This window comes from Bos indicus, chromosome 16 (genome assembly GCF_029378745.1).
Source record: "Bos indicus isolate NIAB-ARS_2022 breed Sahiwal x Tharparkar chromosome 16, NIAB-ARS_B.indTharparkar_mat_pri_1.0, whole genome shotgun sequence".
Classification (NCBI taxonomy): Eukaryota; Metazoa; Chordata; class Mammalia; order Artiodactyla; family Bovidae; genus Bos; species Bos indicus.
Window position 1 is genome coordinate 55,782,435 of NC_091775.1, and position 22,762 is coordinate 55,805,196.

At 37.5% G+C, this 22,762-nt stretch overlaps 1 protein-coding gene across 1 annotated transcript in view; it reads right to left on the reverse strand.

Annotated features, from left to right (window-relative positions):
- SLC9C2 (solute carrier family 9 member C2 (putative)) overlaps positions 1–22,762 on the reverse strand; it is a 98,175-nt gene that overhangs the window by 31,421 nt on the left and 43,992 nt on the right. Inside the window, exons 11-16 of the mRNA XM_019976284.2 lie at positions 20,366–20,532; positions 19,698–19,796; positions 13,465–13,562; positions 12,139–12,258; positions 4,467–4,665; positions 3,574–3,762 (exon numbers count right to left, since the gene is read on the reverse strand). Coding sequence (XP_019831843.2) covers positions 3,574–3,762; positions 4,467–4,665; positions 12,139–12,258; positions 13,465–13,562; positions 19,698–19,796; positions 20,366–20,532 — 872 coding nt within the window. The remainder of the gene's footprint in view (positions 1–3,573; positions 3,763–4,466; positions 4,666–12,138; positions 12,259–13,464; positions 13,563–19,697; positions 19,797–20,365; positions 20,533–22,762) is intronic.

The window sequence follows — 22,762 nt, forward strand, 5'->3', positions numbered from 1 at the left end:
GCCCCCAGATCAATGCTTTAACAAGTCTCCCAGGTGTTTCTATGTACACTCAAGTTTGAGAGCCCCTCTCTAAAGAAAAGAAAGCTCAATGAATAACTGGTTCTGTAGCTTTAAGGCGAAGTGCTTACCACTCACTGCCTCTTCCCTTATTTTCCATACTCCCAGTTTTCAGAAGACAAGACAGGTCACCCCAATAACCTGGACAGTAGTTACCAACAGAATAAATCTCTCTACACCTCAGTTTCTTCACTTGCAAGATAAGGAATTTAGGGTAATCTGAGATTCTCCTTAACTCTAAATTTCTCAAATGACAAGCTGAAGCAGGAGAGTATAGTGACTAAAGGGAGTGGGATTTTTAAATAAGAACCTCCCTGAGTTCAAATACCAGCTCTCTGCTACTCACAGTGCTGTGACCTTGAACAAGTTACCTAGGGACTCCAAGGACTCAGCGTCCTCATCTGTTCAATGAGGATGATAACACCTAAGTACCAGGATTCCCGAGGAGCTGCCCCTCACAAGCAATGCAGTCAATCACAGAGGCACAACAGAGTACAGGCAGGGAGGTGAGGGGCCAAGTAACACAAGGGGAAGACGTGATCAGGAAAAGAACATCACAGCGAAGGAATCACACGAGCAGAGAAAGCAGAGCTTTTCTTAAACTGTTATTTTGGTTGTGAAACTGGGGAGAAGGGGACATATTGAAGAGGATTTTTTTAATATGAAGTTTTATTCCATGATGCACTGGCTGATCTAAAGTAAAGTTCTTCAATATTCTTCCAGGTTACAGATTTGCTTTTTTTGGAAGCCTCACTGTGCTAAGACTGGCTACCAGGACACCTAACTTGGTACAGCGGGGACACCTACTTCCCAGTATTGTAACAATTTAACTAGATACGTATGTAAAGTGGTCTGCACAGATCCTAGAACACAGTAAGTGCTCAGTTTAAAAAAAAAAAAAAAAAGCTACTCATGATTATATTTACTTAACTGCATTCCACTGGGATTTGTCAGAGCACGCTGAACAGAAATAGCAAATGGTTCACACTGTAAACAGGGTTGACTTCTGTACTAATACATCTTTAAATCTTTATTTCACTCAGAGAGACTTTTTGCAAAGTATCCCTTCTAAAATACTTATTTTACATTCATCTGCATAAGATCCCAGTGTAAAAACTGATTACTTATGAAAGCCTCTACCTTCTATATTAAGACTTAACCTCACCCTACATATCCTAGAATACTTTGTATTATAATGAGATTATACCCTATGTGGGCACTTTGTTCTAAACTCAGCTCATAAGGAAAAAATAATAAATAATCAAAATTACCCCTGAAGCAGGTTTTATGTATATAACTATTAAAGTCATTCTTATGAATATTAAAGAATGGAAACATACTTCATTTCTATTCTATATTAAGTATATATATATAGTGCTGTTTTAGTCACGAAGTCATATCCGACTCTTGCAACCCCATGGACTATAGCCCACCAGGCTCCTCTGTCCATGGGATTTTCCAGACAAGAATACTGGAGTGAGTTGAAATTTCCTTCTACAGGGGATCTTCCCAACTCAGGAATAGAACCCGAGTCTCCTGCACTGCAGGTGGTGTCCTGCATTGCAGGCAGATTCTTTACTGACTGAGCCACCAAGAAAGCCCTAAGTATATAACACTTAATATAGAATAAAGGAAGGAACAAAAAAAGGAAAGTCAGTAAGCACAGGTCTGGGAATTCAGACAATTCTACCTAAGACAACTATTAAATTTCTTGGCAAATAGGGACCAGGTGGAGGATTCTAATGTCTGCCTTTCACCGTCAGGGTTTAGAGCAATATTTTTTAATATTAAGTTTATATATCTTCAATACATACTAATAGATTTATTTAATGTAGTAAGAATTGTTGTTTATTCACTAAGTCACGTCTGACTCTTTGGCGATCCCATGAACTGTAGCTAGGCTGCTCTGTCCATGGGATTTCCTAGGCAAGAATACTGGAATAGGTTGCCATTTTCTTCTCCAAGGGATCTTCCTGACCCAGGGATGGGATCTGCATCTCCTGCTTTAGCGGGCACATTCTTTACCACTGAGCCACCATAGAAGCTCCCTAATAAGAATTAAGCGACTCAAAAACATGGAGTGGCAAGAGAACTCATCTGAAACTCCCAAGTTAAAAGCCTATATTAATATCATGCAACTCCATTGGAAAGAGAGAAAGGAAGTTTAAGAACTGAGAGTTAAAAATCTGAAGATCTACTTTCAGAATCAAAATGAGAGCCACGAAAAGAAGAAATGAAGACATGGTCATTGTTAAGTAGTCATGTATGGATGTGAGAGTTGGACTGCAAAGAATGCTGAACACCGAAGAATTGATGCTTTTGAACTGTGGTGTTGGAGAAGACTCTTGAGAGTCCCCTGGACTGCAAGGAGATCCAACCAGTCCATTCTGAAGGAGATCAGTCCTGGGTGTTCTTTGGAAGGAATGATGCTAAAGCTGAAACTCCAGTACTTTGGCCACCTCATGCGAAGAGTTGACTCATTGGAAAAGACCCTGATGCTGGGAGGGATTGGGGGCAGGAGGAGAAGGGGACGACAGAGGATGAGATGGCTGGATGGCATCACTGACTTGATGGATGTGAGTCTGAGTGAACTCCGGGAGTTGGTGCTGGACAGGGAGGCCTGGTGTGCTGCAATTCATGGGGTCACAAAGAGTCAGACACGACTGAGCGACTGAACTGAACTGAACTGAAGGCGATTGAAGGCCACAGTAAAACTGAACTTCATAGGCAGTAGGCTAAGGAAGTAGTGTGTACTGTAGAGTAAATATTTTATGTTTCTGCACAGTTATGGCTTTATGAGCAAATTTTACTAAAACCTGGAGAACTAGTTTCCAGGTTATCCTGCTTCAAGTGGAGCTATCATTTTCATTTATTCATTCAGTACATGATTTAGTAAGGACTTACACAGGTGGCATGAGTGGTAAAGAACCTGCCTGCCAGTGCAGGAGACGTAAGAGACACAGGTTTGATCCCTGTGTCGGGAAGATCTTCTGGAGCAGGAAATGGCAACCCACTCTAGTGTTCTTGCCTGAAGAATCCCATGGAGAGAGGAGCCTGGTGGGCTACAGTCCATGGGAACGCAAAGAATCGGACACAACTGAGCGACTAACACTTTCACTTTCATATACTAGGTGTCATTCTAGGTTACATCAGTAACCAAAACAAAGACCATTACCTCATGGAAAATACATGCAACATATAGTAAAAAGGTGGTAAATGCTATGCAGAAACAAATTAAGCAAATGAAGAGGGACCAGGGAGATGGGGTGGAAAGCTGGGAGTATGGAGGGCAGGTTGCCATTTTACGTAGTATGGTCAGGGAAGGCCTTCTCCATGAGAAGGTGAGAGTTGAGCAGTGACTTGAACGAGTGAGAGGGTGAACCAAGCAGATACCTGTGGGGAGAGGGTTCCAGGAGAAAAGACAGCTCCCTCCCTCATTTCTTCTAAAATAATGAGTTTTCTTAATTCAGTTGACAAATAGTATAGAAAAAAAATTTTTTTAATGTGAAGTTTTACCTTGAGAAGAGGAAGAAATCTAATTATTCTTAAATAACCTATTATTACTGTAAACTGAATAAGAATCAAGTTGTCTGGTCTCAGTCTCACAAAGTATATACAAAATATATCAACAATTCCAATAAGCACAATAAAAAATTCCAAAGTATTCCAGTGCTGATGAAAGTATTTCCTTTTCAAAATTATTATCTGTTTAGAAAACATATAGAACATACATCATTTCATAGCAGTATACAAAGGTGGGGAGAGGGACTCTTAAAAATTAACAGTTAAATGCTCAACTACAAATGCATTACATTCCAAAAGCTGGGTTTTAAGTCATTCATTTGAAATTCAAAAAAATCCTTATAAATGTCTGACATCAAAGGGTATAATTTGATTTAAAATATATATAATCTATTATGAATCTGGAACACGAAAGAAAAACAATGAAAAATAGTGAATTAATTCACTGAAACACTATTAATTATAATTAAAGTATGAAACAGTATGCTGATAAATCATCTTTGAAGCATTTATCCTAAAAAGTGGTCTTCATCTTACATCAAGATAAGAACCTAGCAACCTATTTTTCTTTTATTCGTTTATTTATTCTTTGTATTGTTACAAGGAGTATTTGAGGAAAACATCAAATGCCTAGATTTTCAATTCTCTTTTTTCTGATCTTCGAGATTCTCTCCACTTTTATGATACTTCTCTTATCTGATATTCAAGACTGTGACTATTATACTGATTTCACTCAGAAAACTCAAAAAGAGTACTAAAATTACATAATCCTATCAACTATTACAGCAAAAGGCTTCTGGTAGGAATTATTCCAATAAAATGACAAAATAGATTCAAGCTATCTAAATTGTTCTTTTTATAGGATACATTTCTATTTTAAATGGTACCTTCAATGCTGATTCTAACAGATATAAAAATACAAAATAGTAGTTTACGAATATCAGTCCTGACACATTTAATTTTCTTGCCGTTGGCCACAGATGCATTATCATAGGATAAATGTACATTATTCCTATAATATGTTCTGCATTTTCAAATTCTTCTGAAAATACAATGTGATATATAAAAATCAGAAATTTATTATGCCTGAAAAAAAAGAGATCAAATTAAAATGTCAGGTCACTTTAAAAGTATAAAAATTAAAATCTGAAGTTTATTTAAGTAAATATTAACATTTATTTGAAGAAAGATATAAAATAATAGATAATTAAAATTTAAAACATACTTTCTATACATAAAAATCATAAGGGAAAAAGATAAAAATATGGCTCTTAGTAATCTATATCAAGGTTGGGGAGCTTTTTTTTTAAGTTAATATCTTATACTTATCATTCACATAAGTAGAAAAAACACTTTCATTACCTCTGTAAAAACATTAAGTACTGTAAATACATGTTCATTTGGGAGGGGTAGTATTTTGGGGTTCAGAGAAGGCAATGGCACCCCACTCCAGTACTTTTGCCTAGAAAATCCCATGGACAGAGGAGCCTGGTAGGCTGCAGTCTGTGGGGTTGCGAAGAGTCGGACACGAGAGCAACTTCACTTTCACTTTTTACTTTCATGCATTGGAGAAGGAAATGGCAACCCACTCCAGTGTTCTTGCCTGGAGAATCCCAGGGACAGGGTAGCCTGGTGGGCTGCCATCTATGGGGTCGCACAGAGTCGGACACGACTGAAGCGACTTAGCAGCAGCAGCAGCAGTATTTTGGGGAAGGGGTGTTTTTCCTCCAGTTTCTTAAGATATAATTGACATACAGCACTGTATAAGTTTTAAAGTATACAACATAATGATTTGACGTATGTACATCATGAAGTGATTATCACAATAAGTTTAGTGAACATCCTTCATCTCGTATGGATATAAAATTAAAGAAACAGAACATTTTTTCCTTTGAGATGAGAACTTTCAGGATTTACTCCCTTAACAACTTTCCTATATAACATACAGGAGTGTTCATTATATTTATCATGTTGCATATGACAATCCTAGTACTTATTTATCTTATAAATGGAAATTGTACTTTTTTACAGTCTTCATCCAATTCTACCTCCCCTACCCCGCACCTCTGGTAAGCATAAATTTGATTTTTTTTGCTAAGAGTTTGCTTTGTCTTTAAAATATAATTGACCTACAACACATTAGTTCCTATTACATAACACATTGATTCAATATTTTTAGACATTTCAAAATAATAACTCCAATAAGTCTAGCTACGATATGCCACCATACAAAGATATTACGTAATTCCTGACTATATTCCCCACACTGTACGTTTCATGTTTGTTACTCAATTATTTTGCCACTGGAATTTCGTACTCTTTCATTTCCCTCACTATTTCTTTCTTCTCCCAACCCCTCCTTTCTGGATACTACCTATTTATTCTCTTTATCTAAGATTATTTCTCTTTCACTAAGTTTATTCATTTGTTTTGTTTTTTAAAATCCACATATAAGTGAAATCATACAGTATTTGACTTTCTCTGTCTGATTTCACTTGGTATAATACCATCTGCTGCTGCTGCTGCTAAGTCGCTTCAGTCGTGTCCAACTCTGTGCGACCCAATGGACGGCAGCCCACCAGGCTCCCCCGTCCCTGGGATTCTCCAGCCAAGGACACTGGAGTGGGTTGCCATTTCCTTCTCCAATTCATGAAAGTGAAAAGTGAAAGTGAAGTCGCTCAGTCATGTCCGACTCTTTGCGACACCATGGATTGCAGCCTACCAGCCTCCTCTGTCTATGGGATTTTCCAGGCAAGAGTACTGGAGTGGGGTGCCATTGCCTTTTCTGTAATACCATCTAGGTCCATCCATTTGGCAACATTTCATTCTTTTTAGGGCTGAGTAATATTTCATTATACAAACACAGGAATATACATTTGTTGTTGTTGTTCAGTCACTAAGTTGTATCTAACTCTTTGCAACCCCATGGACTGCAGCACACCAGGCTTCCCTGTCCTTCACTATCTCTCAGTCTGCTCAAATTCATGTCCATTGAGTCAGTGATGCTATCTAACCATCTCATCCTCTGCCACCCTCTTCTCCTTTTGCCTTCAATCTTTCCCAACATCAGGGTCTTTTCCAATGAGTCAGCTTTTCACATCATGTAGCCGAAGTACTGGAGTTTCAGCTTCAGCATCAGTCCTTCCAATGAGTATTCAGGGTTGATTTTGAGAGAGTCATTTCCTAGGCAGGTTGATAAGAAGTCTAGGGGTCCCCAAGGAGAGAGGGGTCTGGAATTCTCAAGGAGGAAAAAGGAAAAACTTTTTTTTCCTCTACATTCCTTAGGATTATATTATATTATATACATTATATTGTTAAATAATGTATCCTGCCTGAGGACAGTCTCTGGATTAAACCTTCTGTTCTGGCTAATCTGGTTATCTTAAAATGTAAATTATGGGAGTAGATCTGGTGCAGTCTTTACAACCTCCAGACATTCTTTTGATTCATTGGAGAGTGCTGCTGCTGCTGCTGCTGCAGCGTCGCTTCAGTTGTGTCAGACTCTGTGTGACCCCATAGACGGCAGCCCATCAGGCTCCCCCATCCCTGGGATTCTCCAGGCAAGAACACTGGAGTGGGTTGCCATTTCCTTCTCCAATGCATGAAAGTGAAAAGTCAAAGTGAAGTCGCTCAGTCGTGTCTGACTCTTAGCGACCCCATGGACTGCAAGCCTACCAGGCTCCTCGGTCCACGGGATTTTCCAGGGCAAGAGTACTGGAGTGGGGTGCCATTGCCTTCTCCGTCATTGGAGAGTATATAACGCCATTGCTAACACTAGCAAGTGGGTACTCTTTCTGCCCCCTTCTGATGTCTATGTCAGAAGCTTTCTCTATCTCCTTTATACTTTAATAAAACTTTATTACACAAAAGCTCTTGAGCCATCAAGCCTCGTCTCTGGCCCCAGATTGAATTCTTCTCCTCCGGAGGCCAAGAATCCCAGCATCTTTGTATGGTTCAACAACAACCTTTCAATTTCCTTTAGGATTGATTGGTTTGATCTCCTTGCTGTCCAAGGGACTCTCAAGAGTCTTCTCCAGCACTACAGTTCGAAAGCCTCAATTCTTTGGCCCTCAGTCCTCTTCACGGTCCAACTTTCATATGGGTACATGACTACTGGAAAAACCGTAGCTTTGACTAGATGGACCTTTGCCAGCAAAGATATGTCTCTGCTTTTTAATACGCTGTCTAGGTTTGTCATAGCTTTCCTTCCAAGGAGCAAACATCTTTTAATTTCATGACTGCAGCCACCATCCACAGTGATTTTGGAGCCCAAGAAAATATAGTCTGTCACTGTTTCCACTTTCCCTGGCTTTTATTTGCCATGAAGTGATGGGACTGGATGCCATGCCCATTATATATATAGATATGTCCATTCATCTTCTTTATCCATTCCTATCAATGGGCATTTAGGTTGTCTCCATATCTTGGCTATTATAAATAATGCTACAATGAACATAGGGGTACAAATATCTTTTCTAATTAGTGATCTCATTTTCTACAGATAAATACCCAGGAGTGGAAATGGTAGTTCTATTTCTAATTTGTTGAAGAATCTCTATACTATCTTCCACAGTGGCTGCACCAGTTTACATTCCAATCAACAGTGCGTGAGGGTTCCCTTTTTTCCATATCCTCCCCACACTTGTTATTTATCTTTTTGATAATAGCCATTCTGACAAGTGTGAGATGATATCTCATTATGGTTTTGATTTGCATTTCCATGATGACTGATGATGCTGAGCATCTTTTCATGTGCCCACAGGTCATCTGTATGTCTTCTTTGGGAAAATGTCTATTCATATTTTATGCCCTTGTTAAATCAGGTTATTTGGCTATTTTTTTCAGTGTTCTTTGTATGTGTGCTTTGTGCTAAGCTGCTTCAGTTGTGTCCAACTCTTTGCAAGCCTATGGGCTGTAGCCCACCAGACTCTTCTGTCCATGGGATTCTTCAGGCAAGAATGCTGGAGTGGGTTGCCATGCCCTTCTCCAGGGATCTTCCAGATGCAGGAATTGAACCCACATCTCTTACATCTCCTGCATTGGCAGGTGGATCCTTTACCACTAGCACCACCTGGGAAACCTGTTCTTTGTATAATTTGGCTATTAACCCCTTATAGAATATATTGTTTGCAAATATCTTTTCCCATTCAGTAGGTGGTTTTTTTTATTTTATTTTTTTTTGATAGTTTCTTTAACTGTGCAGAAATTTTTTAGTTTGATGTAGTCCCATTTGTTTATTTTTGCTTTTGTTTTTCTCGCCTGAGGCCACATAAACACACACACAAAAGTTAATAAGACAAATGTCAACGGGTTTACTGCCTATGTTTTCTCCTAGAAGTTTCACAGTGTCAGGTATTACATTTAAATTTTTAACCCATTTTGAATTTATTTTTATGCATGGTGTGAAAGAGTAGTCCAGATTGATTTTTTTGGTTATAACTGTACAGTTTCCCCAACAGCATTTATTTAAAAAACTGTCTTTCCTTATTGCATATTCTTGCCTTATTGTCATTGATTAATTGACCATATAGGTGTCGGTTCATTTCTGGGCTCTCTATTCTGTTCTGTTGATCCATTTGTCAGTTTCCATGCCAGTACCATTCTGTCTTGATTACTGTAGCCTTATAGTATTATTCTGAAGTCAGAAAGAATGATACCTCCAGCTTTGTTTTTTCTCAATACTGTTTTGGCTATTCAGGGTCTTTTGTGTTTCCATATAAATTTTAGAATCATTTGTTCTAGTTCTTGGGAAAGTGTATTTTATAGGGATTGCACTCAATCCATAGATTGCTTTGAGGAGTATGGTCATTTTAACAAAATTAATTCTTCCAATCTATGAACATGGTGCATTCTTCCATTTGTTTGCATTGTCTTCAATTTCTTTCATCAGTGTCTTACAGTTTTCAAGTACAGGTCTTTTACCTCCTTAATTAGATGTATTCCTAGGTATTTTATTCTTTTTTGATATAATTGCAAATGGGATTATTTTCTTAATTTCTCTTTTTGATAGTTCATTGTTAGTATATAGAAGTGAAACAGATTTTTTTAAATTATTTTTATATCCTGAGACTCTACCAAGTTCAGGGATGAGTTCCAGTAGTCTTTTGGTGGCATCTTTAGGACTTTTATGTATAGTATCACATTATCTGCAAACAGTGACAGTTTTACTTCTTCCTTTCCAATTTGGATTCTTTTTATTTTCTTATCTGATTACTGTGGCTAAGACTTCCAATATTGTGTTGAATAAAAGTAGCAAGAGTGGACTTTTGTTTTGTTCCTGATCTTGGAAGAAATGCTTTTCACTGTTGAGTTTGATGTTAGCTATGGGACTGTCACATATGACCTTTATGATGTTGAGGTGTGTTCCCTCTATACCCACTTTGCTGAGAGTTAAATTTTGTCAAAAGTTTTTTCCATATATATTGAAATGATCATATGGTTTTTATTCTTCAATTTGTTAATGTGGTGTATCACACCAATAAGTTTGCAAACATTGAACCATCTTTGCATCCTTGGGATAAATCCCACTTGATCATAGTGTACGATCCTTTTAATGTATTTTTTAATTTGGCTTGTTAATATTTTGTCAAGGATTTTTGCATGTATGTTCATCAGGGATACTGGCCTATAATTTCCTCTTTTGTGTGATATCTTTGTCTGGTTTTGGTATCACGGTGATGTTGGTCTTCTAGAATGATTTCAGAGGTGTTCCTTCCTCTGCACTCTTTTGGAATAGTTTGATAGGAATATATGTTAACTCTTCTCTAAATGTTTATCTGTGAAGTCATGTGGGGCTGGACTTTTGTTTGTTGGGAGTTTAATTACTGATTCAATTTCAGTACTGGTAATTGGTCTATTCATATTTTACACTTTTTTATTTTCCTACTTCAGTCTTAGGAGTGTACCTTTCTAAGAAATTGTCTATTTCTTCTACATTGTCCATTTTATTGGCATATAACTGTAGTGATTTCTTATGATCCTTTGTATTGTTTTTATTTCAGTTGTAACTTCTTTTTCATTTCTGATTTTATTGATCTGGTCCCTCTTTTTCTTGATGAGTTGGGATGAAGGTTTGTCCGTTTTGTTTGTCTTTTCAAAGAACCAGCTCTAAGTTTCATTTATCTTTGCCATTGCTTTTTAATATCTTTTTCAGTTATCTCTGCTCTGATATTTATGATTTCTTCATTCCTATTATGTTTGAGTTTTGTCTGTTCTTCTTTTTCTAGCTCCTTTAGGTGTAGGGTAGGATTATTTAAGATTTGTCTGAAGAGCATTTTTTAAAAATCAATACTAATAATAGCACACAGGAATAATGCAAAGATTCATACATCAAAAGCAAGAAACAAATAAATTAGTAACAATAACCCTGTATACAAGACAGCAGAAGAGACACTGATGTATAGAACAGTCTTTTGGACTCTGTGGGAGAGGGAGAGGGTGGGATGATTTGGGAGAATGGCATTGAAACATGTATAATATCATATATGAAACGAGTTGCCAGTCCAGGTTCATTGCACGATACTGGATGCTTGGGGCTGGTGCACTGGGATGACCAAGAGGAAGAGGGTTCAGGATAGGGAACATGTGTATACCTGTGGCGGATTCATGTTGATATATGGCAAAACCAGTACAATATTGTAAAGTTAAAAATAAAATAAAATATATATAAAAAAAAGAAAAAGAAAAAAAGAAACAAATTTAGAGAAAAACATCAGCATTGCTTAAAATTAGGAACAGGACAAAATATTTTACTTAATAATTATTATGAAATATTTCTAAAATTCTTTCTATTCATCTAAAGTAGAAATTGACAAAAAGATGTTATGTAGATATATGTCAAAACCCTAGGGTTTTAATTTTTTATATTTTTCTGTAAACTTAATAAATCAAAGACAGTAAAAAAAAATGACCACAATTTACTATGAAAAGTATGTTAACATCCATTTAAAATTTATTAACATTAATGGTCTCAGTATCTTCTCATCTGACCTGCTTTGTTAGTAGAAAAATATTGTCTTTCTGGTCTAAAAAGTGTGTAAGTTTACAATTTATATAACAAAAGAGTCTACACGAGTTAGTAAAATACGTATCTTATGATATTTTGGACATTGGCTGTAGGTGTTTATTAAGGCCAGGCTGTGTTTTTCCTAAATATAGACATCAACAGAACCATCCCATGCCACAGGTGAAATTAAGTTGAGAGTTAAAACTAGTCTTTGAGTTTGCTATTTCTCACCCACAAGCACCCCAGAAGAATATGAAAGAAGTCCAACATGTAATGTGACACTAAGACAAGACTGTTACGACTTGAAGAACCCAAATGTAACCACCTTTTTCTTCTTTTTTCTACCCACATTCTACTAGAGGTGTCAATGAAATTGCTAAAACAGAATGGAAAAAGAGAAGTAAGCACTCTGCTGCTTCCCTACTCAATCAATAAGAGTTGACTGTAATATTAGTTGAGGTTTTTCCTTAGGAAAAATCAAGGTAACCTATTTTAACAATGTAGAAAAGGTCATATTTTCAAGTACATTGCTATTAAAGGTTCACAGTACTTACCCATATAGAAAAAGAGGTGTCTTATCTTTATGATATTCCAAGAAAGTTAACATGTTTTTAAACTTCACAAGCCAACTTCTAGCTCTTACATAAGTTGAAACGTCATAAATACTCATGAATCTAATAAAGAAAAATATACGTACATGATGAAAACCAAGTGCTATACCTTTGGGTAATATAAAATGAAAAGTTATACTAAATATAAATATAATATACATTTATTAAATATGCCTCTGTATCCCCCCACCTAACCACCCATGGTCATGGAACAGAAACAATTTTAGCATGAGACTCCTAAAGTCCATGTCCCTGAAACTTTTCTGACCTGAGGTAGAATATAATTAAAACTTCTCCAGTCTAATTCTTTGAGGTTCAGAATCAAGCTTCCTTTTGTCATGCCTTGCCTAGCCCAAGATTCTCCTTGGCCCTGAACTCCCTATCCTTCCCAAACTTTATTTAGGAACTGATGCTACACATCCCAAATATATCACCAGGCTGATGAAATGTTAACTATCACCCAGAAAGAATCTCCTAAAGTTCCTCTACAACTTTGTCTTAGAACATTCATTATTTAATGTTTACCAGAACTGTAACCGGATATCAATGTATCTCTAAGATACTGAGCTTTTCCCATCATATTTAATTGCACCTATCAGTTCCATGCACACACGCATGCTCAGTTGTGTCCAACTCTTTGTGACTCTATAGACTGTAACCTGCCAGGTTTCTCTGTCCATGCGATTCTCCAGGCATGAATACTGGAGTGGGTTGCCATTTCCTACACCAAAGGATCTTCCCGACTCAGGAAATGAATCTGCATCTCTCACGTCTCCTGCATTGACGGGCAGATTTTTTACCACTGAGCCACCTAGGAAGCCCCTATCAGTTTCATAGGCTGGAGCAATTCCTCCAGATCCTACTCCACACCAGGGAGCAACTTCTTACCTCCCCTATGCAGTAATTTAGTGAATACGATATAAAGATAAAAGAATTATAATCATAATTAAAACTACGTGGGTTCTTTTTAATGGCTCCCCTTTCCTCTCATATAATTGCTCTGCAGTTAAATCTTACTCCAGAAACTCCCAATGTCATCAAATTCATGAATCTTCAGGGAGAAAAGTATAAACAAGTAAAATAGTAAGTAGATGGATGGACAGACAGAGAGATAAGATTTTTAAAAATTGATCAATCTAAAGCAATTATCCTTCAATTAAACAATAAATTTAAAAAAAGATTGATCAATCTGGACACTCAGCTGTCTTCATTCTTTATCACATACCCATTCAATTTTGGAAATATCAATTAAAGAAGTATTATACTTACTTTCCTTGGATGTGGCAATAGCTTTTGGTTGCACCAATTAATGTCCGGGCTGCCTCAACACTGAGGACTCCATCATTACACTGTTTTTCAAAGCTACTCTAAACATAAAATTTTAAATAAAAATTACAAAGGACAAAATCATTAGTGAAATATACTCTACTTGACCTTTTACATAGCCCTCATTATTATTATTGAACTCAGTATATGAAAATATACTTTTCAAAAACTATAGCAAGAAATAAGTTTCATTCAATTTGAATATTTACAGAATATTCAATTTTTGCAGAGTACTCCCTTGGATTATATAAAATACACAAAGATTTCTGGCTTCAGGAAACTCAAAATCTATACAACTCAAAGAATTTACTTCAAATGTTCAACATCACTAATTATTAGAGAAAAGGCAAATCCAAACCACAGTGAAGTATCATCTCGTATTGGGCAGAATGACTGTCATCAGGAAAGGCTACAAATAATAAATGTTGGAAAAAGTGTGTGGAGAAAACAGAACCCTTGTACACTGTTGGTATGAAATGTAAATTGGTGCATCCACTATGAAAAACAGTATGCAAGTTCCTTAAAAAATAAAAAATAGAGCTACCATATGATCTAGTAATCTTACTTCTGGGTATATAGCCCCCAAACCCCAAAACTTTATTTCAAGAAGCTACATGCACCCCAACATTCATAGCAGCACTATTTACAATCACCAAGACACAGAAACTACCCAAGTGCCCACTAACACAGTTGGCTTAAGAAGATATAACTATATTATATATATATACACATAAACATATCATGGAACATACATATATCATTGAATATATATAATAGAATATATATATAATGAAATATTACTCAACCATATAAAATAATGAAATATGCCATTTGCAGCAACTTGGGTCATCCTAGAGATTATCATGGAGAAGGCAATGGCAACCCACTCCAGTACTCTTGCCTGGAAAATCCCATGGACAGAGGAGTCTGGTAGGCTGAAGTCCATGGGGTCACTAAGAGTCGGGCACAACTGAGCGACTTCACTTTCACTTTTCACTTTCATGCATTGGAGAAGGAAATGGCAACCCACTCCAGTATTCTTGCCTGGAGAATCCCAGGGATGGGGGAGCATGGTGGGCTGCCATCTATGGGGTCGCACAGAGTTGGACACGACTGAAGCGACTTAGCAGCAGCAGCAGCAGCAGAGATTATCAAACTAAGTGAAGCAAGTCAGACAAATATTATATCACTTATATGTGGAATCTAAAATATAATATAAATAAAATCTATATACAAAATGGAAACGGACTCACAGACATAGAAAACAAGCTTATAGTTACCCAAAAGGAAAGGGAGGAAGACAAGTTAGGAATATGATACTCACAGATATAAACTAGAATACATAAAACAGATAAGCAACAAGGATTTACTGTATAGCAAAGGAAATTATATTCAACATCTTATAATAACCTATAATGAAATATAATCTGAAAAACTAAATCACTATGTTATATGCTTAAAACTAATACAATATTGTAAATCAAATATATTTCAGTTTCTTAAAAAAAATAACATGGAGTAGATCACTACATGGGATTGGTAGGGCATTATAACAATGGTCCCAATAAAACATAGCTGCCCATGTCTCTTTGTAACTAACATTGCTGCTCTTCCCTTCAAAGGCAGGCTTTTCTTTACTCATTGAATCTGGGCTAGCTTTGGGATTTACTTTTACTAATTGAATGGAAGTGAAAACGATGTTATTCAACGTCCAGAGCCTAGGAGATAGAGGCCTTGCAGCTCCTCTTCTCACCCTGTTGGAACCTAGAGATCACCATGTAGTGAAGAAGCCCGTTTCACTCTATTGGAAGATAGGAGGCCATGTGGAGGAGAACCAAAGTGCCCTGAAATACAACATAGTCAACTGCCAAATCCGTGAGTAAGGTACATGTTGGACCCTCCAACCCCAATTCAACTAAAATGGTAGCCGACACATGAGTGGTCCCAAGCAAGACCAGCAACAAAATCATCCAGATTGCCAACCCACAGAACTGTGAGAAATACCAAATCATTGTTTTCAGCCACTAAGTTTTGTAGTAGAGCAAAGGCTAACCAAAACAGAAATCAGTACCAATTGTGGAGAGTCTCCACAACAAAAAGCTAAACCATGTGTTGTTAGTTTTGGGACTAGGTGGTGAGCAGAGGCTAGAAGGGCAATGAAGAGACTGGAAGTTGGAAAAGCAGTGAGAAAACTGATGCAGAATGCTGGAGGGAGGCAGCTGGGCTATGATGAGTCAGCACAATTGGCAATACTGTCACCTAAGGCAACTTGGAAAGTAGATGTGCCTGATAAATTTATGAATCTGGCTAAAGAGATTTCTGGATTTAAAATATTCTAGAAATAAACTTTTGGGGGGAATATAATTGCTTTACAATGTTGTGTTAGTTTCTGCTGTACAACAACATGAATCAGCCGTAAGGATAAATATATCCTCTCTCTCTTCAATCTCCCTCTCACCTCCACCTGCTATCTCACCTGTCTAAGTTGTCATGGAGCACCAAGCTGAGCTCCCATGCTATACAGCTGACTCCCACTAACTATTTTATACATGGTAGTGTATATATGTCAATCCCATTTTCCCAATTTGTCCCACCCACCCTTTCCCCTCCTGTGTCCACATGTCTGTTTCTCTACATCTGCATCTCTATTCTCGCTTTGGAAATGACTCATCTGTACCATTTTTCTAGATTCCACATGTATGTGTTAATATACAAGATTTGTTTTTATCTCTAGCTGCATGTGATAATCAGAGAAGGCAATGGTACCCTACTCCAGTACTCTGGCCTGGAAACTCTCATGGACGGGGGAGCCTGGTGGGCTGCCGTCTTTGGGGTCGAGCAGAGTCGGACACGACTAAAGCAACTTAGCAGCAGCATGTGATAATGTATGAGAAGAGAGAGGTAAACCAAAGGGTAACAGTTCAATCTGTAAGCAGATATTACAGAAAATATAAAGAGGCCATGATTGATTTGAAAACCCAAACCCATTTTCCATCTGCAGTCTCTCCAGGTGGTAAAATACAAGGGAATGAAAATCAAATCTAGAGTTTTGCCAGTAAAATATGGCCTCAGCTTCAAGATCAAGTCAAGGTTGTGGCTCAAGACCCTTGGATAAGACCACTTAGAGGTTAAAGGTAGTGCTTAGTTTACCCTCTCAAGCAGACTAAAGGGCTTCTCAGACCCATGTTGTCTGGTATGTGGTCTGTATGAAAAGGAATTACAGAGTAGAATAGACTAGAATCAGACTCATTGAAAACACAGAGCTTTTAAGGAAATTGTGTCAGGGTGGGCTTAAAAGACAATAAAGAGTTCTAAATGAATGGGAATTTCCATTTCTAATGGCAGAAATCAGTCTGAGAAGATCACTGTCACAAACATGATTACATGCATGCATACTAAGTCACTTCAGTCTTGTCTAACTCTTTGTGACCCTATGGACAGTGCCTGCCAGGTTCCTCTCTGTCCATGGGATTCTCCAGGCAAGAATATTGGAGTGGGTTGCTGCTGCTGCTGCTGCTAAGTCATTTCAGTCGTGTCTGACTCTGTGCGACCCCACAGACAGCAGCCCACCAGGCTCCACCGCCCCTGGGATTCTCCAGGCAAGAATACTGGAGTGGGTTGCCATTTCCTTCTCCAGTGCATGGAGTGGGTTACCATTCCCTTTTCCAGGGGATCTTCCCAACACAGAGATCAAACCCTCATCTCTTACATCTCCTGCACTGGGAGGTGGGTTCTTTACCACTAGTGCCACATGGGAAGCCCAAACATGGGTTACCTCCTGTGATAATAGAATGAGGAGAACTAGGTCATATGCCCAGCTGGGTTTCAGAACTGCCAAGGACCAGTGATTAATCAACACTTCCTGTTCTCTTCCTTCTTGAACGGAAATGTCTGTTGATTACCACTGAAAGTTGGGATTAGGGATGGTGGTAGAGGTGGAGGCTGAGGAGACAAGTAACTTCTCTTTTTAGTCCACTGTTCTGTGTATCAAGAGGAATCATACTTAAAGAGATACAACCAAGGAGCCTGAGCAATCCTAGACTAAATGAACATCATGAGATACCAGACTTTGAATTTGCTACCATAATGCGATAAAGCTTATCTGAGTTGGGGGTGGGATACAGTGTCTTAGAAAAAGATGAGTGTGTTTTGCTTTGTACCTCCTCTGAAAGCTAAGTCATGTCCAACTCTTTGTGACCCTGTGGACTGTAGTCTACCAGGCTCCTCTGTTCATGAGATTTCCCAGGCAAGAATACTGAAGTAGGTTACCATCTCCTTCTCCAGGGGATCTTCCTGACCCAGGGATCGAACCCATGTCTCCCGTTTGGCAGGCAGTTTTTTTACCACTGAGCCATCAGGGAAGCCGTAGGAGGGATATAAATATCTGTGGCCAGTGAGCAGAACATGGTACATTTTATATGGTCACAGATTCTTTGCATCTCTTACCATCAAGAGTTTGAGTCTACTATCCCAAGCCTTAAATTAAAGTGGCTTTATTTGCAAAGTCTGGTAGTAGGGTATTGACTCTCAGCTGTATGCCTCTCATCCTTCAAAGGCTAGGCCAGCTTCCTCACATGACAATCTCAGGGTGGTATTCAAAGTGGAAGATGGGGGAAGTTGTAACTCTCCTCAAGGCTCCAGTACATTCCCAAAGTCATTTGGCTACATATTCCTGGTCAAAACAAGTCACAAGAGCAACCCAAGTTCAACGATGGGGAGGGATATAGAAACTACCTCTCAATAGGAGATTGGTTCTACAAAGAATTCATAACCATACTTTATATCTCTGGGTAAGAACCTTCCAAATTCTGAGAACATTTTAAATTAACTATAGAAATGTTTTTAAATCAATATAGTGTTAATGTTTTTGTATTAAGAAGAAATATGTCCTTTTTTCAATAGGAAAAAAAAAAGAGGAATTTATAGATTAAAAGAGACCTAAATTACATATTCTGGGCTTCCCCGATGGCTCAGCAGTAAAGAATCCACCTGCAAGTCAGGAGCCACAGGAGATGTGGGTTTGATCCCAGGGTCAGGAAGATCCCCTGCAGGAGAGTGTGAAAACCCACTTTGGTATTCTTGCCTTGAAAATCCCATGGACAGAGAAGCCTGGTGGGCTGCAGTCCATAGGGTTGCAGAGTCACATTCAACTCAAGCGATAGCACGCATGCAAGCAAAGTACATATTCATTAATTGCAATATATGATTTCATTGAAATGCAATTTAAAGATGTAAGCGGGAACTATGCATTGATCACATTTATGAGATAACTGGAAAACTGATCATTGACCAATATTTGATGTTATTAAGGAATTAATCTTTAGGCACAATATTAGTATTTTACTGTTTTTTAAGACTTTAAAATTTCAAGATACATACTGAAATATTTGCAGATGAAATGATATATTGAATAACATCTGGGATTTGTTTCAAAATAAACTGGGAGATGAGAGAGTGACTGAGGGTGCAGACGGGGCAAGGCTGGTCATGTGTGGATGTTTGTGAAGGCTGAGTGATAGGTACGTGGAGGTTTGGTACACTATTTTATCTACTTTTGTATGCATTAGAAATTCTTCATAATAGATTCTAAATTGAAAATAAAAAGGAAGGATTCCGGGCATAATGAGCAAGTACATACTTGTAAATTTGAATAAAATTTGTACTATTAGGATAAAACCCTAGTTTTAAATGTACAATTTGATAAGTTGATTCAAACTTGATTTTATCTCATAATCTATGTTTACACTATAACATTCAAATATTAAATCTTAAATATTTTAAGAGAATGTTTAATTCATTAGATTTTAGCTTATTAGATTTACAAGAGTTAAATAAGCACTTGAGAACATTTTATATAAAAGGAACTAACATACTTAAATCTGTGAAAGCAGTTTCAAATATTTGAAGATGTTTAATTGTGTAAATGGCACAAAATATTATTCAAAGGCTCCCTAAGAATGAACTGCTAAAATTTGCTAGACTTAGAAATAGAATAAGGTTTGTAACTTGAATTTAAAGCCTTAGAAATTTATTTTTCTAACTTTAATAAATCAAAGTTTAACAACCAATCAAAAGGTGAAAATTTTTCTAGTCATCTGAAAACCATATGTAAGAATTAAAAACATTGCAAGAATAAAATACATAAATAAAAAGCAGATTATGTGAAGGATACTAACTATTTGGATTATAGCTACATGCAATCGGGCTTCTTCTATTAAAACTTCATCTGTTGGGAACTCTTCCTTCGCCTTACTGTCACTGGAAACATGAGGAGTCTGAACAGAGACAGAGTTAAAAATAAGTAAAAAGGATTAGGAGCTGTCAAATACTCTGCTTGACTAAGATTCCAATAACTCAAATCAGAATTGCTAAAATGAAGGGCTGTGTCTAAGTGAAAAACATTCTCATGTTAGAAATGTTGATTTCAATTGTGGTGAAGTAACTATTCATTTGGGGAGATTTAGAAACCAAATTCTTCCCCAAACCGGTCTATGTTTGACTGCTCTCTGAAGCTGCCTGTGTTTTCTGCTTTTGAATAGTACTTGTATAGGGAGAGATCGCTCGCTTCCTCAACCAGCTGGAAAATATCACCCTGGCAGAAGCCATTCATAGTTACTCAATCAGCCTATTTGTAAAAACACCAGTTCTCTTGTATTTGGCAAATAAGGCCAGATCACCAATATCTGTTCAGAGACAGAATTCAGAGTATTTTGGCTGATAGAAAAAAGCTAGTCAATGTATCTCTCTTCAGTATCCTGTCCTATAACCAGCAGAATCAAGTTTTGCATAATAAACAAAAGAAATAGAAAGGGAAAGGACTAGTTTTTGCCAGGAATCAACTCACAGGAATGATGTATTCAATCTTTGTTTTTTCTTCTACTAAGGTCCAATTAACATTTGTCAAAAGTTTTTCTGTTTTAAATAAAGTTATTCTGCTCTGTATCATCTCCTGGATGTGCTTAATGGCATTTTGCATGGCCATCTGTCTTGGAATGGAAAGGACACACAAATCTATGACAAAGAAAAGGAAGGACCTTAATAAAATAGTGAAGAATGCACAGGGAATTGAAATGTTACATGATGTAGTGAAATCTTGGCATCACCTGCAGAGCCAAATCATAGTGCTTAGAGCAAGGACAACTATTTGCCCAAAATTTTCCAGAAAATTACCCAAATACCCAATTCCTTTTGGCTGTGCAGCTCAACTTTATCTGACTCAACTGCTAAAGAATGTTTTCTTAGTTTCTTTTTGTTTCCTATAGCTAGAAACATGACTCACTATTTCAAGTCATCCAGTCAGTATTTCTCAAAGTATGGAAAATTACCTGTACCTTCTACAGGTAGAAGAATTGCCAGTTGAATTATTCCTGGGCTTTGCCCCATGTCTGGAGAATCTGACTGGCCTGAGAATTTTCATTTTAGCAATTTCTCCAACTGATTCTTATACATAATAAAATTTAAAGACCACTGCAATAGAGATGCCTCCAATTTAACATCTCCGTTTCCTGACCAACAAATCTTTACGTCCAAAATTTGTGGCAGTTTGTATCATCCTGAAGTATCAATTTGAAGTTACAGCTATCAAGCTTGCTTACCAAAAGGAGAAATTTAATTAGTGAGCTCAGCCTACACACTCAGAATTCCATCTCAATAAAACTGTTCTCAATAAAAAATAAGATTCTACTGTATAGCATAGGGAACTGCATTAAACATCCTATGATAAAGCATAATGGAAAAGAATATAAAAAAGAATGTACACATATGTATAAATGAATCACTTTGCTGTACAGCAGAAACTAACAAAACATCTAAATCAACTATACATCAATTAAATGTTAATCTCTTCATAACTGCATATGAGAGCTCAAATAGTTTAAAACGTTATTAAAATGTTTCAGTTTAACTTTATTGCATTCTCTACAGGACCCTGTGGTGTTTGATATTTGAAATTTTCAGGGATTAAAGAAGATTTGAAATCATATCCCTCTCAGTTCTCTACGGTCCACAGCAAAGATGCATTTGACTGCATGCTAAAGAGTTAGCATGTGTTAGCTTTGGATTTAAAATTCCCATAGCATAGAGCACACTAGGAGGAAGTTTATTCATTTGTGTAATTACATCCCACCCATTAGGATGAGCAACAGCCACTTTCCAGTTGCTCTGGGAAAACACGGGTATGAGGGGACGGATTGGTTGTACCAGTACATTTAAATGAACTCCTGTGTTTAAGATGATTCTGGAAGAATATGAGGATGAATCTTTCCCTCTCTCTCCTTTCTTTTAAATTTTATTGAAGTATAGTTGATTTACAATGTTGTGTTTAATTTCTGCTGGACAGCAAAGTGATAGTGTTATATATATACATGAGTGAGTGAAAGTTGCTCAGTCATGTACAACTCTTTGCGATACTATGGACTATACAGTTCAGTGAAATTCTCCAGGCCAGAATACTGGGAGTGGGTAGCCTTTCCCTTCTCCAGGGGATCTTCCCAACCCAGGGATCGAACCCAGGTCTCCCGCATTGCAGGCGGATTCTTTACCAGCTGAGCCACAAGGGAGGCCTTGCTCTAATATACAAACATACACACACACACACACACACACACACACACACACACACACACATATTCTTTTCCATTATGATTTATCACAGGACATTGAATATAGTTCCCTGTGCTATAGAGTAGGCCCTTGTTGTTTATCCATCCTATATGTAAAGGTTTGTGTCTGCTAATCCCAAATTCCCAGCCCTTCCCTCCCTTCCCTCCTGGCAACCACAAGTCTGTTCTCTATATCTGTAAGCCTGTTTTTGTTTCATAAATGTGTTCATGTGTGTCTTATTTTTATTAGATTCCACATAAGTGATATCATATGGTATTTGTTTTTCTCTTTATGACTTACTTCACTTAGCCTGACAAGCTCTAGATTCAGAGGACGGCTCTCTTAAAAGCATTAGACCAGGTGGAAGAAGCTAATTTGAAATTCTTCCTGATAAAATTCAGTTTTGTTAATTACATGGTAACATGAGAGTAATTCCAGAAAGGATGAGCATCGATTCTGAGGATAAAGTATGTGCCATACATATTTGTTTCATAATGAAAATTCTGAGGTTCAGTTCAGTCACTCAGTTGTGTCCGACTCTTTGCAACCCCATGAATCACAGCACGCCAGGCCTCCCTGTCCATCACCAACTCCCAGAGTTCACTCAGATTCACGTCCATCGAGTCAGTGATGCCATCCA